This window comes from Scyliorhinus canicula, chromosome 17, assembly GCF_902713615.1.
Source record: "Scyliorhinus canicula chromosome 17, sScyCan1.1, whole genome shotgun sequence".
NCBI lineage: Eukaryota > Metazoa > Chordata > Chondrichthyes > Carcharhiniformes > Scyliorhinidae > Scyliorhinus > Scyliorhinus canicula.
The window spans coordinates 79,890,556-79,907,563 of record NC_052162.1 but is presented as its reverse complement, the minus strand read 5'-3'; the positions used below and the strand labels follow the sequence as shown (position 1 = coordinate 79,907,563).

The window sequence follows — 17,008 nt, the reverse complement described above, 5'->3', positions numbered from 1 at the left end:
CTGAAACATTGAACGGGATGTTCTTTAACCAGTATGAAGACTGGTTCCCTTTTCAACTAAGGGTAGCAGGCAGACTCCAAGCTGGAGGGCCAATCAGAGGCCTTTCAGCTTGAAAGGACGGGGGTTCTGCATAATAGGGTAAATAACTGAGAGGGTGCCTCAAGGTAGAGGCAACCGCTCACCAGCTTCATTAAAACTTCAAATAAAATAGTTTCACCACTGTTGGAGAGTGAGGGGTAGAGTATTCCTTTACAGGAGAGGCCTTCAGTTGAACCCCCTGCCACAGTGGGCCTGGCTGTGGTGTGCCCAGCTGTGAATGTGCCTCCCATCATGGTGGGAACCTGGAGGCCGAGTGGAAAATGCCTGTCACCCTTCAGCTGACATTGGTATTTTCCGGCCCCATTCACCTTCGTCTCCCATCTCGGCAGGACCAGAAGTTCTGCCCTAGGACCTGAAGTATAAAATAGACTGACGCTTCAGTGTACTACTAAAGGAGTTGCACTTTGTTAGAGGTGCCATCTTTATAATGATTTGAACCGAGGCATTATCTGCATCTTCCAAAAAGACCACCCCCCCGTACTTAAGATGAGCAGGCAAACATTTATTTCTCAACCAACACAACCATGAAAGATTAAGCAGGAATTCATCTGTGCACAAATTGGCTTCCACATTTTTCTCTGAACCAAACTGCTACCCTTCAAGGGTATTCTATTAGCTATGAATCCTAAAGGGCTTTACAATTTCCTACCAGCATCAAATTAACATATTTTTACCCCTGTACCAAATGTTTCACCAGTTACATGTCCAGTACCTTCTCGAATTTGCCGATGCGATCAACACCCGCCCTTGCCTTCTGTATTCCCCACCTACTGCATAATGTTGTAAAACCTAAATGGTCTTTTCACTCTTTCCAACCTACATTTGAGACTATGCCTTGCTGCCTGCAGAGACATTATTGTCCCAGTAAAACAGCCCTGTATTCATGTCCAGGAGGTGCGATTAATTCATTTTGAAAATGTAAGTGTTCATCAAGTAGTCATAGATATAGGTGTCTGTCTAAAGTCTGCTTGCCCGTTTGACTTTGATTTGTTTCTGGAGACTAGAGGAATGGCCTTTCTGTGCAAGGATATCGCAAATATTGTTTTTTGTTCACAGAGGAAAACTGAGAGTGAAATGTTTATGATTAGTGAGCAATTATCAGTCAAATTGTTGCTGAATGCTGCTGGAAGCGTTGGATAAATTTACACCCTGCAGACAAATAGGAGAGGCAAACTGTACACATTTTTTGCACTCGATATTACAATGCAAATTGTCAGCCTCTTGTCCCCCCCCCCCACTTCCCCTGGAGTTGATTGTTTAACAAACAACCTGTGGGCAGGCAAACAAGCAGTCTACATTTGTTCTAATGCTTTCATTGTGTGGAGAGGTCAGCCCACGCCTGCTTTATCTGTGGGATTCTGAATGATCGTAATGATGAAAACCTGCGATGCATGAAGAAATGTACAAGAATTGGAGATTATTGTTTCTAGTGGGTCAACCAATTCTTTCTCTTCCACTATCATATGCTGCACCTCATTACAATGCACAGTATGTTATTCAAATAGTGCATTATGACAAGGGCATCTTGAAAGAATCCTGTCCCCAGTTCCCTTTCATTAGAGAAGTATTATCATGTCACGTTTATTAGAATTGATACAAAGGTCAAGGTGTTATACTTATGTCAGTAATAACTGGTAGTATTTTATTGTGATGTTATTATGATGCCTATTACATCGCAGCAAGGAAAAGATGTGCTGTTTCTGGATGAATATTTAAAGCTTCATTGAGATTATTTATTTATTTTTTCTTTAAAATTTAGAGTACGCATTCATTTTTGCCAATTAAGGGGAAATTGTGTGTTCAATTCACCTACCTATCTTTGGGTTGTGGGGGCGAAATCCACGCAAACATGGGGCGAATGTGCAAACTTCACATGGACAGTGACCCAGAGCCGGGATTGAACCTGGGACCTCGTTGTTTTGAGACTGCAGTGCTACCACTGCGCCACCCTGCTGCCCAGAGATCATTTTAATGTGGGCCAAATAGACATCACCGGTTACAATGTGACTGTCTGTTATTTTTGTTTACTCAGTTTACCGAAGAGTGACACCTGATTGCCAGCTTTGTGTATAACTTGCTCAGACCCACAACTAACTTGTGATGCCACTAACTTGTGGAGAGCTGATGCAAGAGCAAAGATGTGGAGCTGCCAGTATTGGACTGGGGTGGGCACAGTAAGAAGTCTTACAACACCAGGTTAAAGTTGTTTGGAATGACTAGCTTACGGAGCGCAGCTCCTTCCTCACCTGGTGAAGGAGCTGCCCTCCGAAAGTTGCGATTCCAAACAAACCTGTTGGACTTTAACCTGGTGTTGCCAGGACAAAATACTGCGGTCCCTGCAAATCTGAAATAAAAACAGAAAATGCTGAAAATATTCAGGGATCTGACAGGCATCTGGTGGGCCATCGACCTGATCCGTTAACCCTTGGTGAAATTTTCCAGTTCTGTCACTGATGGGCAGTGTCATGGGGCAGGACAGGGTATATGGAGAGTGACCTAAAGACTCTCCAAATTATCCCATTGTGGTAGTCACCCACGATGTATATATTGTATATATAGGATGTTGATCTAGGTGCTTTACGGTAAGTACTACAGGTATGGGGGTAGATCCCTGCCTGCTGGCTCCGCCCAGTAGGCGGAGTATAAATATGTGTGCTCCCCGTACAGCAGCCATTTCGTCGGCTGCTGTAGGAGGCCACACATCATAGTGAAATAAAGCCTCGATTACATCCTACTCTCGTCTTTGCGTAATTCATAGTGCATCACCCATCTCGGCCACGCCGATACTCACTTGTGGAATTGAAAATTCCACCCTCCGTTTCTCCCTCTTCACAGATGGTGCCAGACCTGCTGAGTATTTATTTCCAGCACGCTCTGTTTTCGTTTGAGTTAGTCCTGATTGAACCAACCAGTGTAAAATTGTCCTTGTATTGGTGTAGGGATTGGTGGACCAGCTCCTCCTGCTTTCTTGCCCCTGCACCTTGCCTGGTGTCATGCTGAGACTTGGGTTATAACCCACCCCTGGGAAAATTTCCAATTGTGAAATCTCACTGTGGCAATGGGGGATTTGGTTGCTCCTGTCCTCTCCTATGAGGGTCATTCTGATTTGGTTAGGTGGAAGTAGGGTAGGAGAAGGTCCGTGTGGAGCATAAACGCTGGGAGAGGCCAGTTAGGCTGTTTTCATCCATACTTTGTTGGTGTACAGCAGTTTTGCACTGCCAGAATGAGACTGAAACACAGACACTGTTTGAGAGGATACCAGGGTGACTATTGAGGGACACTGTCATTGCCACCAAAGAGGATGACACGCAATTGGAGTGCACAGTAGGCACGTCTTTTGCAGTTTCTGAATCAGTTGCAAAAGGCTGAAATCAGAATGACCCCCCCCCCCCCCCCCCCCCAAATTCCCAGGAAGGCGAGGTGGCGGAGGTGTCTGGGCAACTGCGCCTGCGCCCAGCCGTCCTATCCCGGAAGAAGCTCAAAGTTTGGGATGGAGATCGATGTGATCCCACTTTGATCGAACACTTCCGGTTTGGGGGGAAGAAAGGAGTGAGGTGGGGAGAAGGGGGGGCAAAAGCTCGCCTGGAAAGCCGGACACTGGGAAGGCTGAGCCCAGAGGGCGCCACGTAACCTTCATGGAAGCGGCTCCGCTGTTCCATGTGAAACCAGACGTGGCACCAGGAGGGAAGGAAAGTGAGCGGATTTCTCCATGGCTTTTCCCGTCTGCGAGGGGATCAGGACCCCGTTGGATTTATTGATCCAGGCAGGTATGCGAGATGCGAGGCGAGAAGCTGCTTGCTTGCTTGGTGGGTGGACGGATGGGTGATCATGTAGCTCAGAAAGTTCAGGTCGACTGCAAAAGTTTCCAAAAGTTTATCAGAAGTTTAGTAACGGCGCCCGGGGGGGGGGGGGGGGGGGGGGGGGGGAGGAGGTCGTGGGAAGTGAGATAGAGATTTTGAAATGTACAGGAAGCAGACTGAAATAGCACGGGGTACAGCAATGTGGCAACTGGTCCCTGCGTGAAATCGACATGAAATTAACCTGATGAATTGGCTGGGGTTGAAATTGGGGGTGGGGGTAGAAGTTTGGAGTTTCAGGCAGACTTGTAAACACGGAAGTGAGCTGATGCTTTGATCGAGCAGCTGGTGAGCTTGACCTGGGGCTGGGGGAAGGTGCACATCCAAGTTTTATTTTCCGAGCAGGCGATCCAGGTTGCATTGCAGCTCCCTGTCCAGTTCGGATAATTCGCATTCACAGTGCGAGCATGTACAGAGTCAGCAGCCGTTGCAGTTTGTTTGCTCACGGGCTAACATTAATCACCCTCATACTCGGCCTCCGCAGCCAAACTGCTAAGAAGATGAGAACTGATCATGTGCAATTTCACATGTTCATGAAGTATGGAATATTGACTGTTCACTTTCATTAATGGATCATGTTTTGATGTCCCTCTGAAGAGTAAACTTGGCCTTTTATGATGTATGTTGCCATCCTTATCCAATGAATTCCCCTCTTGAATGAGGACATGTCTCTTACTTAATCTGAGAAGTGTCTGCTGAGACCAGCAGCTGATTTAGATGTGAGCACAAAGCTAGTGGTGAGGATTGAAAATGAGGTATAATTTACTAGTAGGAGAGATGCTTGTGATTGAAGGTATGTAGAGACTGTTCATAATTGATATAAATTAATTCTGTTAAACCTCATGCTAATTACTTCAGCATCTTAAAGCAATAGGTTTTAAAATCCATTTAATGAGCTTCATGTCTTGCATTCTTTTTTTGTGATTTATTCTGCCAGAACAGTTAGTCTAGAGGGGCTGCACACATTGTACTGTTGCATGTCACTGCTCTCATTGGCGTTATAATCTCAGCATCAGAACCAGTTTTTTTTCCAGGATTACCCAGGGTGGCAGCCATACTTTTTTTTTGTTTTTAAAAAAATTTACAGTACCCAATTATTTTTTTTCCAATTAAGCGGCAATTTAGTGTGGCCAATTCATCTAACATACACACCGTTGGATTGCGGGGGTGAAAGCCACATGCAGACACGGGGAGAATATGCAAACTTCACATGGACAGTGACCCGGGACCGAACTCTGGTCCTCAGCGCTGTGAGGCAGTAGTGCTAACCTCTGCACCACCGTGCCACCCTCAACCCATTCCTTCAATGTCACAGCACGTAACTGAACCAGAGCAGTGTTCTGATTGTTTACCTGCTCAGCTGCTCTCTGTGGGTGGATGGTGCAAATAGGCATATCCTCAGGTCAATTAGAAACTAATTACTGAGGAATGTATCTGTTTTCCTGGAAAAGAATAGCCGTGAAATTATTTTCATGTTACTACTGAGCAAGTATATAGCTTGGATTTTTTCCTTTTGAAGCATGACTCAAGTGTCATTCAGATAACCAATCCACCTAACCTGCGCATATTTGGGTTGTGGGGGTGATACCCACGCAGACATGGGGAGAATGTGCAAACTCTACACGGGCAGTGACCCAGGGCAGGGATTCGAACCCAGGTCCTCAGTGCTGCAGTCCCAGTGCTAACCACTGTGCCACATGCTGCACTTGGCAGCCATACCTTTGAGCGGAGATTGTTGCGGGGGAAAAAAAATCAAGGGCGCAGTGACTATTGCCCAGAGTTTTGTAAGATGATGCTCCTGTTAAATTCATATAAACATTCTAAAATGATCCACAGGCAAAGAGCAGCTGGCCCATCAATACTGCCCCACACTCCTGATTGCTGGAGCATCAGGACCAAACAGTCACCACTTGCCTATCCCACCCCCACAGCCATGACATCTCAAAGAGGGAGGGAAAACCTCGGGACCTTTAAGGGAAAAAATGTCCTATAAAATTGCTCTCCGACTAGGAGATCAGAACCAATTCAGATCACAAGGAATCAAAACCTCTATCGGAGTTGCATGAAATTTATATATTTTTTTTAAAAAGCATAGCATTATGTGATTTTAATATTATCCTCCACACCACCCCATACTTTGCTTATTTTCCCAACAGGAGGGCTAAGATATGATTGCTGGAAGTGAGCTTCTCACCGATAATTGACCCCAGTAATCATTTGTCAAGTATACACTTTGTCAGCTGTTTGACTGTGGAGTGCATCGCAACTGTTTTTTTACCCACGAGTGAAGCTTCGACAGTCGCCAACAGCGATAAGGAAAGAAAAATCTGCTTTTGCTCCAACTCACCAGGGTTCAGAGAGACTTGCAGTTATCTGGTCCTTTACAGCCAAAGAAGAAATTTTCAAGTGACTGTTGTAATGCAAAAAAATGCAGGAGCCAATTTACACTCGGCAACATCCTAAAAATAACAATGAACAAATAGCCTTTTGTTTTGGGCGATGTTGGTGGCGGAAGGGTAAATATTGGCTTGGGCCACTGGGCAAAAACTCCCCTGCTCCTCTTCAAAACAGCACCTCGATTTAATGCCTTGTCCAAAAGACTGCAGCATGTCCACTGTGCAGCACTGAAGGGTCAGCCTAGCTTTAGTACTCGAGTGAGACTTGAACCTTCTGCCTCTGCAAGAGTGTTACAATTGAGTTGAGGCTGAAATGTACACACAGGTCAATCCTAGAGCCTGAACCCAAATGTAGCGGCCTCTATATTTTCTCCACCGTGCAATGTGCTAAGGTAGGGAAGAAAATAATACTGGGGCCTTTATGTCAGTGCGCCACAGTCTGCACCAGGGAGTACCTTTACCCATCTAGCTTTTTGGGAGATTTCTATGACAAGTCCATCAATTAGTTTGCAAATGTTATTTATGTGAGATCTACTGTGTACATGAATGCCCAATGTAGTGATTCATTATGCGACACCAGAGCTGTTGGAAAGGATTGCTTCTCGCTGTCAGATGTTGAGAATATGTCCATTTGCTATTACTGATTTATGAAGGACACACCATTGATATCTCACCAAAAAGGCCTTTTCAATGCCAGCGAACAGAATCTTAGTGTATAAAGTTCAGCAAGCATTCTATGGCTCTTTACTACAATGGCAGTGAAGGCAGCAATAACTGACATGATTTGAAGAGTCCATTTGTCGAAAAGCACAAAGGGCAGTATGTGCAGCTGATGATGTTGGATAATCTCTGAAAGGCAGCTCGTCTATTTGGCAGACTTGCTGACTGGGCAATACTGCAGGATTGCACTTAATGGTATTGTAACAGGATTTTCATTGCACCATCTGTAGTTTACTTCACCAATACTGCTAATCGTGCAGTACAGGACGGATAATTAAAACTCGGGAGCTCCCACCATTTAGAAAAATGAAGTTGGTAGTGGCACAACCTACTCTTGACACTGAAGGAGGAGAACAAAGTTAGGAAACTGCAATTGTGATTGTTTATTGTATTGCTGCAGTCAACATTGTTGCTTATCAATCCAATGGGCTGGTTTTCCTGCCCAGATTCACATGAGCAAAATATAGGTGAAGATGTATTTATTGCGTGGCACAGTAGTTAGCACTGCTGTCTCACAGTGCCAGGGACCTGGGTTGGATTCCAGCCTTGGGTGACTGTCCGTGTAGAGTTTGCACATTCTCCCTGTGTCTGTGTGGGTTTCCTCTGGGTGCTCCAGTTTAATCTCTCAGTCAAAAGATTAGGTGGATTGGCAATGCTAAATTGCCCCTTAGTGTCCAATAGTTAGATGGGGTTGCGAGGGGGTGAGTATAGCTAGTGTGCTCTTTTGGAGGGCCGGTGCAGACTCAGTGGACCGAATGGCCTCCTTCTGCACTGTAGGGGTTCAATGATTCTGTTCAATGATTACAGTTACCCCACCTCAGCACAGTTTCTAAGTGCACCTCTGTGTGGGACTCAGTTTCACAAATCAATTCTGGTCTTAATCCCTGCTCTGCATTTTCAGGCAAGGGTACAACAGTTGCTCTCCAGACTGGAGAGGGCAATATGAGACAGGATTCCTACTGGCAATCACTGTTGTCCTTTGCTTGAAGCACTGTAGTTTGAACATTGAGTGAGGGCAGGGTTAGACCAGGTTCTAATAGTCCCCGATATCACATTAAACGTCACTGTTCTGTCCAGGCTTCCAATGAAGAATTGGCACTTCCTGAAGTACTGGAGGGAAATTGCTGCCCAGTGAACCATTTCCCAACAGGAGCTGCATCTTTCTGAAAACGTGGGTTTTGAATGAGGAGGCAGGGAGGGCAAATACATTTTTTTTCCCTCTATTAAATTGCAACATTGTGAAACTGGAGAATAATGAATACACAAGGGTAATTACAAGGTAGGAATATAATTGAGCTTGAATAACAAATTGGAACAGTGATGCTTGAGTAGTTTATTCCTGTTATACAGTGTCCCCAATTGTAACCACTAAAGTACAAACTATATTAACAATGCTTCTCTAGACTTTGTTACTCATTGCAGCAATCTGGTGAGGACTACAAGTCACTCCTAATTTGTGTGATGATCAACTGAACCGTTAATGATCTGTGCTATCCTTACTGCAGGTTTTGGAAGCTGACTTTAAAGTTAGTAACCAGAAAGTTTTCTTTTCAAAATGTGGTACTATGAATTTAAAAAAACCATGGTTTGAACGCAGATTTCAGAGAATCATAGATTTTACAATGCAGAAGGAGGCCATTCGGCCCATCGAGTCTGCACCAGCACTTGGAAAGGACACCCTACTTAAGCCTACACCTCCACCCTATCCCCGGAACCCAACCTAAACTTTGTTTTTGGACACTAAGGGGCAATTTATCATGGCCAATCTACCCAACCAGCACATCTTTGGACTGTGGGAGGAAATCGGGGCACCCGGAGGCAACCCACGCAGACACGGGAAGAAAGTGCAAATTCCACATAGACAGTCACCGAGGCCGGAATTGAAGCCGGCTCCCGGGAACTGTGAGGCAGTAGTGCTAACCACTGTGCCACCGTGCCATCCCAATGACAGATCATGCTGTTCCATGTGTGCGTGGGTTTCCTCCGGGTGCTCCGGTTTCCTCCCACAGTCCAAAGATGTGCGGGTTAGGTGGATTGGCCATGCTAAATTGCCCGTAGTGTCCTAAAAAAGTAAGGTTAAGAGGGGGGTTGTTGGGTTATGGGTATAGGGTGGATACGTGGGTTTGGGTAGGGTGATCATTGCTCGGCGCAACATCGAGGGCCGAAGGGCCTGTTCTGTGCTGTACTGTTCTATGTTCTATGTGGAGGCTTTTGTTGATTAGCACTGCAGGCCGATGCCACTTTACTTTATAAGCTCACTCACTCATCTAGCCTCTACAGTACTCAGAGCAGTGATTTTACAAGGATTATGCCCAAGAAGTGGAAGATTTGTTCTTGAAACCCTTTTCCTGGAAACCATGAAGCAGAATGTGCATTCTGAATCGTTGGGGACTCTTTGCTCTCACCCTCCCCTCAGTAATGTCCTTCTTTAAACGGCCTTCCTCACCATCACTAGAATATATATATAGGAAGAAGTTTGCATTCATTTCGAGCTTCAGATGGTTAAACCATTTGAGCTCTTGTGCCGTTTAGTCACTAGTTACAATGTTACAAATGCAGAAGTCAAATTGTGCGCAGCAAGCTTCTACAACCTGCAATGAGATAATGAGCAGGTCATCTGCTCGTGAAGTTTGTTGCAGAATAAATATTGCCCGACACACCAGAGAAAATAGACTGCTTTCAAAATGAATTTTGCGCTTATCGAAAGAGCTGGAACCCCATTTTGTTGTCTCTTCAAAAATAATCTCACCTCCATTCTACTGTACTGTAAATGGCAGCCTAAATTAGGGGCTGAAGTAGACCCCCCCCCCCCCCCCCCCCCCACCCGCAGCAATCTGTAGTACAGAGATGAGGTCAGAACCTCTGAGCAATGACACTCAGCAAAGTAAAATTAATAATCCAATAAAAAAGTATATGACCAGAAATCTCGTAACTTATCAGACCCTTTGGATCAGGATTTGATTTAATTTGTTTTATTGTCACATATGCCAAAGAACAGTGAGAAGTATTTTTCTGCGGCCAAGGGGACGTATGCAGTACGTACATAGCAGTCAAAAAAAGAATAATTGACAGAGTACATTAACAAATGTAACATCAACAAACAGTGATTGGTTACAGTGTGGAACAAGGGGCCAAAGAAAGCAAATACATGAGCAAGAGCTGCATAGGACGTCGTGAATAGTGTTCTTACAGGGAACAGATCAGCCCGAGGGAGAGTTGTTGAGTCTAGTAGCTGTGGGGAAGAAGCTGTTCCTATGTCTGGATGTGCGGGTCTTCAGACTTCTGTATCTTCTGCCTAATGGAAGGGTCTGGAAGAAGGCAAAGCCTGGGTGGGAGGAGTCTCTGATAATGCTGTCTGCGTTCCTGAGCCAGTGGGAGATGTAGACAGAATCAATGTGCGGGTGGCAGCTTGTGTGATGTGTTCGGCTGAGTTCGCCACACTCTGCTGTTTTTTGCGATCTTGGGCTGAGCAGTTGCCTTACCAAGCTGTGATGCATCTGGATAGGATGCTCTCTATGGCATATCTGTAGAGGCTTTTGAGAGTCGATGCAGACATGCCGAATTTTTTTACCTTCCATAGGAAATAGAGATGTTGTTGGACTTTCTTGACTGTTGCATCAACGTGATTTGACCAGGACAGACTGTTGGTGATGGGTGACCCCCCCAAGGACATAAAAGCTATGGACCATCTAGCAACAGGAGACAGTGCAATGTAGTGTGTTTGTGAAGATTTCTGCACTCTCCTCATTTGTGCAAGGCACTCTGTGCTTATGTACATTTAATTTTTATACATTTTGTTGTTCCAAACTTGGGTTGAACGTGGAGGGAGAATTGTGAGCTATATGGCACATAATAAAGAAATGTTAATTATGTGGCTGCCTTTGGTGGTGGGAATAATTGGAGGTGGTGAGTTGAAGAGCACCAGACAGAGATTTGCATTAATCTGAAGGAAAAGCCTTTTGGCGCATGCACAAATTTCCCTGCACTATATTGATGCTCATGGACAAAAGTAAACCTGACAACAGCCCTGTAAGCTGTTAATTCATCAGTGGCATATCACATACTCTGACAGGCTGGCATTTTAGTTGTTTTTTTTGGGCACATCTGATGTTGGTTTTGGATTATTGTGAAATTAAATTTAATAAACTTGATGTGCAAAATTGAAATCTGTCATCCTCATCCACCCCCCCCCCCCTTCCCCCGCAAGGTCTCAGCCATCCTCATCTTGTAACCCAGCTGTCTATGCTCTGGAATTTCCTCCCTAAACCTACTCGTCCTTAAAATCTATCACATTGACAATGCGTTTGGTCACCTGTCCTAATGTTCCCATCAGTTTATGCTCTTGTGAAATGCTTTGGGATGTTTCACTATATTAAGTGCTCTATGAATGCCAGTTGTTGTTGGTTGGGTTTCAGGGGCGTGACCTCTGTACGTTGCTGTCCCTCGTTTATGAAGTAGAGTGCGCTGATCTCTGAGGAGGCTGCTCGCTGGAATGCCTGGCCACTGCTCTGCGCGTGCGCAGTTACCTGTTTGAATATTTCATGTGTGCAACTGGAGTTGTGACTTCTGAATTAGGATGGTGCGGCGGCGCAGTAGTTAGCACTGCTGTCTCACGGTGCCGAGGACCGGGGTGTGACCCCCAACCTCGGGTCACTGTCCATGCGGAGTTTGCACATTCTCCCTGTGTTTGCGTGGGTCTCACCCCTACAACTCAAAAGATGTGCACGGTTAGGTGGATTGGCCACGCTAAATTGCCCCTTAATTGGGGGAAAAAAGAATTGCCTATCTAAATTTATTTTAAAAAAATTAATAAATTACTCAAATGGAACTAGTTGTGCATTGGCCTGTATACAATTGTTTTGTGTTGTAAGGGTGGCAAATGAACATGGCAGATTTTGTAAGCTAGTGACTGTTGCACTGAGGCCTTAATGTCGACTGATCTGGAGTAAATAATGAGAGCTCCTCAACTTGGGCCTTTTGGCTTTCATTTTATATACCAGAATTTCTGCAATGGGACTGATGACGGCCTCCAAATTGTTTTTGGACTTTTACCAAATGTATGTCACCTGCAATTCTGCTGATCTTTGTTTCATGCCTGTGACCCATGATCAAAATCAGGATTGAATTATTCTGAAGAATGCCGTGATTCCCAGCACTCTCGTGTTGTTCTTTATCGCTTTGTTGCTGGAATCATGAATGGGGCATGGGCACAATATATATTAAGTAATGGCCCATTACTGTTCAGACTTGTTGGCTGGGTGCAAAGGTCAGTCATCGCACTCGACAGTTGTTTGGTCAGCATTGGATTTTTGCAACAGCTACCGATTGAACTTGTACTATTTTCTTTTCTTGTGGTAATCGGCTGTTACTTGTGTGCTTAATGTTTTGCAGTTTGAATGAAGGAAATCATTCAGTCTCAAAATGCCATCTGTCTTGAACACAATCCATCTGAGGTTGCTAGTGTATGGGGTTACTGGCTATAGAAATCACCTAAGTTTTGCTGTTAGAATCATTTCTACAAGTGTTATTTTTGTTGCTAAATAAAAATGTAACTCATTCATTTCATGTGAGGTTATTTTCCAGAACTCTGGCCTGGCCATATTGGCAATGATTGCAGACGAATGTTAGTCATCATGAAGTTAAATGTGATATATGTTGCCATTTTACAGCGTTTGACAATATTGCGGAGCCTGGTTCAATTGTAAAAGGAGTGTTTGTGCCTCCTCCTTAAGCAAGAACTGCACTCTGCACCAACACTGGAAAGTTATGCAACTTTGGTCGATGAATTTCCTGATTAAGATAGCTGTAACATAGAAGCAAGAAAGCCACTAATAGCTATGAGCTGGTGGATTGAGATTAATGCTGCAATTGGGAAGTGGCAGAACAATCGACAGCGATGCTTAGTTCAAACACATTGTAATTGTATCCACTAGATTTCCTATAATTTTCCATTAGCAGTGTGGGCTGTAGTTAATGCTGTTCTGAACCTGTGACAGTAATGCCTTGTCTATAATACATTAATCTTACAAGATTTAAAGAGACTAGTGTGTATTGCATCCTGAACCATTTTGAACGGCGGACTTTGAAAACAGTTAGATTAAGATAAAGCTACAAATCTTATAACACAGCTGCTTGAAATCTAGCCAATGATCTACTGGCGATGTAGATGCTCGGAATGAGGCAATATTAAGAGCGCAATTGAGCTGAGCTGTTGGTGAAGGAGGACGCAAGAGATGGTATTTGTCTCTTGCTGGAAGAATGCGCATAGTATAATCCCGACTGGGAGCTCTTTGTGTTTTATGAACTTTACTACCCAAACTACCTAAAGCAAATAATTGTCGTTTGTTTCCTGCACAATTCATTTTGTAACATTTGAATTATTTTTGAAATAAGTTTAGAGTATCCAATTAATTTTTTCCAATTAAGGGGCAATTTAACGTGGCCAATCCACCTACCCTGCACATCTTTTGGGTTGTGGGGGCGAAACCCACGCAAACACGGGGAGAATGTGCAAACTCCAAACGTGCAGTGACCCAGAGCCGGGATCGAATCTGGGACCTCGGAGCCGTGAGGCAACTGTGCTAACCACTTGCACCACCGTGCTGTCCTAAATTTGAATTATTTGATGCTCTCTCAAGCAGTGTTGCATTTAAATAACCCGAGTTTGAGTCGGTGGAAAAATTAGATATATTTTATAGTTCAATTGTATATGGAGCTTGATTCATGGCGTGAACATTTTATTGAAAACCCTCTTTTAAGTATCTGCAGTATCTGTTAATTATGTTGGTTTCATTATGCTGGGATTTACAATATTAAGGACGTCACAGCAGTCTGTCACTGCTTCCCATTTCTGACCTGCTCTTGGAGCCAGAGTATTTGCATGGCCAATCCACTAAAGTTTCTGGTCAATTGTAACCTCCAAGATGTTGATGGAAGGGTCTCAGTGATGCTAATGCCATTTACTGTCAAGGAAGCTGTTTAAATTTTCTATTGTTGGAAATATACTTGCAGTTGTCAGCTCTGACCTGAATGCCTTATTGAATGTGGGCACGTTTACTTCACTATGTGAAGGGTCGCAAATGGGAGTGAACATTGTGCAGTCATCAGCGAATATCCCCAATTCTGACCTTGTGATGGAGGGAAGGTCATTGATGCAGCCTGCTGAAGATGTTGGACCTAAGATACTAATCAAAGTAGCGATTGGTTCTCCTGTAGTGATGGCTCAGGGATGGGGCGATTCACCTCCAAGAATCGCAACCATTTTCCTTTGTGTTACATATGACTCCCACCTTAGGTTAAGCTAGTGATTTGAAACAAACTGTTGGACTTTAACCTGGTGTTGTAAGACTTCTTGCTGTGCTCCAACCTTAGGGGCAGCGCGACTGCGCAATGGTTAGCATTGCTGCCTCGTGGCGCCGAGGACCCGGGTTCAATCTAAGTGCCGGGTCACTGGCCGTGTCTAGTTTGCACTTTCTCCCCATGTTTGCATGGGTCACACCCCCATAACCCAAAGATGTGCACTGTAGATGGATTGGCCACGCTAAATTGCTCCTTAATTGGGGAAATCTTTTTTTTTAAATGTATGACTCCAACCAGTGAACGATTTTTCCTGATTTCCATTGACTTAAATTTTGCCAGGGCTCCTTGATGCCACATACTGTCAAATGCTACCTTGATGTCAAGGCCAGTCACTCTCACCTCACCTTCGGCGTTCCGCACTTATTTTTCCACGTTTGGACCAAAACTGTAATACGGTCTGGAGCCAAGTGGCCCTGGCGAGCGGAACACAAACTGAGAATCGGTGAGCAGGTTGTTCCTGAAGAAGTGCTGCTTGATGACGCCTTCCATCACTCTGATGATGATGATTGAGAGAGTGGACTGATGTAGTAATTGGCCACATTGCATTTGTCCTGCTTTTTGTGGATAGGAGATACATGGGTGAGTTTCCACTTTGTTGGGTAGCGGTCAGTGTTGTAGTTTAACTGGAACAACTTGGCAAAGGGCATGGCAGATTTTGGCGCACGAGTTTTCAGTATTGTAACTGGAATGTTGCCAGGCCCCATAGACTTTGCTGTACCCTGTGCTTTGAGCCATTTTTTGATGTCATGTGAAGTGAATTGAATTGGCAGAACGATGGCAACCATGATGCTGGCTACATTGGGAGGAGGCCAGGATGGGTCATCCAGTCTGCACTTCCTACTGAAGCTGGTTGCAAATTAATGGAGTACTTAGAAGCTGGTATTGTGATATTTTGTTTTTGGAGAGGTTGTGTAACAATACTTACTCGGCTCATCTGAATATATCAAACAGAGGGAGAGACTGGATTTGGGGAGCAGAGAATTCTTGTATGTTGTTGCAGAAAGTCGTAGTAATTATTTTGTTCACAAATGGTTAAAAATGTATTAAATGATAGATCAGCTCTCAGATAAACCACTAACAAACGTAATTCCCTTTTATAATTTTAAATGCTGGACGCAGAATGTCTATGGATCTTTTTACAGATATAGCCAGGTTGGCAATCTAATAATAATCTTTGTTGGTGTTACTTAACACTGCAATGAGGTTACTGTGAAAATCTCCTAGTTGCCACATTCCGACGCCTGATCGGGACTCTCCCATTCACTTAAGCAAGCCATTCTGGGACTTGTGGGAGGAAACCGGAGCACCCGGAGGAAACCCACGCAGACAGGGGGAGAACGTGCAGACACATGGAGAACATGCAGGCTCTGTACAGACAGTGACCCAAGGCGGGGATCGAACCTGGGTCCCTGGCACCGTGAAGCAGCAGTGCCAACCACTGTGCTGCCTTGCCCTACATACCTGCAATCTATCCTACAGCTGGCCTTAGAATTGAGATGAAGAATGCAGTAGGCTGAGAGGAACATACACCTAGGTGGTAGAATAATGCATTGTTTTAAGTTCATTAATGTTCCTACCTTTCTAAGATAGCTCCCCTTGGACTTACCAAGGACAAGTCCTTGGACTTACCAAGGAAGATTTGCTTACAGAATGTAAAATGTTCAGTACGTGTCTGCTGTACTTCAGACTCCAAATAAAATGGCAGTCTTTCAAAGGTTCTTTTTTTCTCCTCTTCAATAATGGACAACCATGCACCACTCTGCCCTTTACCGACAACAAATGGCTTCTAAGTTTGCGGCCAAGTGTAAAGTCCATAAAATATCGCGTCACATCGGCATCATGATCTGTTGTTGATGCTACAAAACATAATCTGATAACAGTATTTTGTTGGTTAGAAGGTTTGCCCCTTTTTTTTTAAAGTTTAAAGTATGCAATTATTTTTTTTTCCAATTAAGGGATACTTTAGCCTGGCCATCCACCTACCCTGCATCTTTGGGTTGTGGGGGTGAGACCCACGCAGACATGGGGAGAATGTACAAACTCTATACGGACAGTGACCATGGGCCGGGATCGAATCCGGGCCCTCAGTGCCGTGAGGCAGCAGTGCTAACCACTGTGCCACCATGCCTCCCCTGGGTTTGTCCCCTTTTAAATGAGTTTATTTTCTATCTCGCCATACAAGATATCCTAAAAAGCTATACTTGTCATTACCGTAGAATGTTCCAGCACTGTGGTAGATCCCCCCACACTTCTAACTGCAGCAGGTATTTAGGGTTAAATTTCAGTCGGTGTGCTTCCACAGTAGTAAACCACTGCAGAGGCAAAACGTCAATAATATTTTGCAGTCCGGATCTGTGGCAAATGCATGCAAATAAACGTCATCTGGCTCTGCTATAAAAATTGAATTTCTGTAATCTAATCCAATCAGATTCACTAACCTGAATGTAAACTGTAAATCCAGTGCCCATTTTATATTTGGTAATTACATGCATTGACTGTCCCCTGTTGCCTGGGCACCTGAGGGTCGTAAGGAATAATGTCTTTTCATTTGGCACGCTCGCTTCGGCAGCCTGGTGC

The 17,008-nt window shown here is 44.4% G+C and overlaps 1 protein-coding gene across 10 annotated transcripts in view; it reads left to right on the top strand.

Moving 5' to 3' along the window:
- Nucleotides 1–17,008, top strand: part of elf1 (E74-like ETS transcription factor 1) — a 307,622-nt gene that overhangs the window by 275,269 nt on the left and 15,345 nt on the right. The window contains exon 1 of one of the 10 annotated variants that reach the window (XM_038776297.1): nt 3,656–3,866. The exons of 8 other annotated variants lie outside the window; for them this stretch is intronic. In XM_038776297.1, the coding sequence (XP_038632225.1) occupies nt 3,809–3,866 (58 nt within the window). In that variant the 5' untranslated portion in view covers nt 3,656–3,808. Of the gene's footprint in view, nt 1–3,655; nt 3,867–17,008 lie in introns of those variants that run through there. One more of the 10 variants, XM_038776299.1, reaches the window with a different exon arrangement.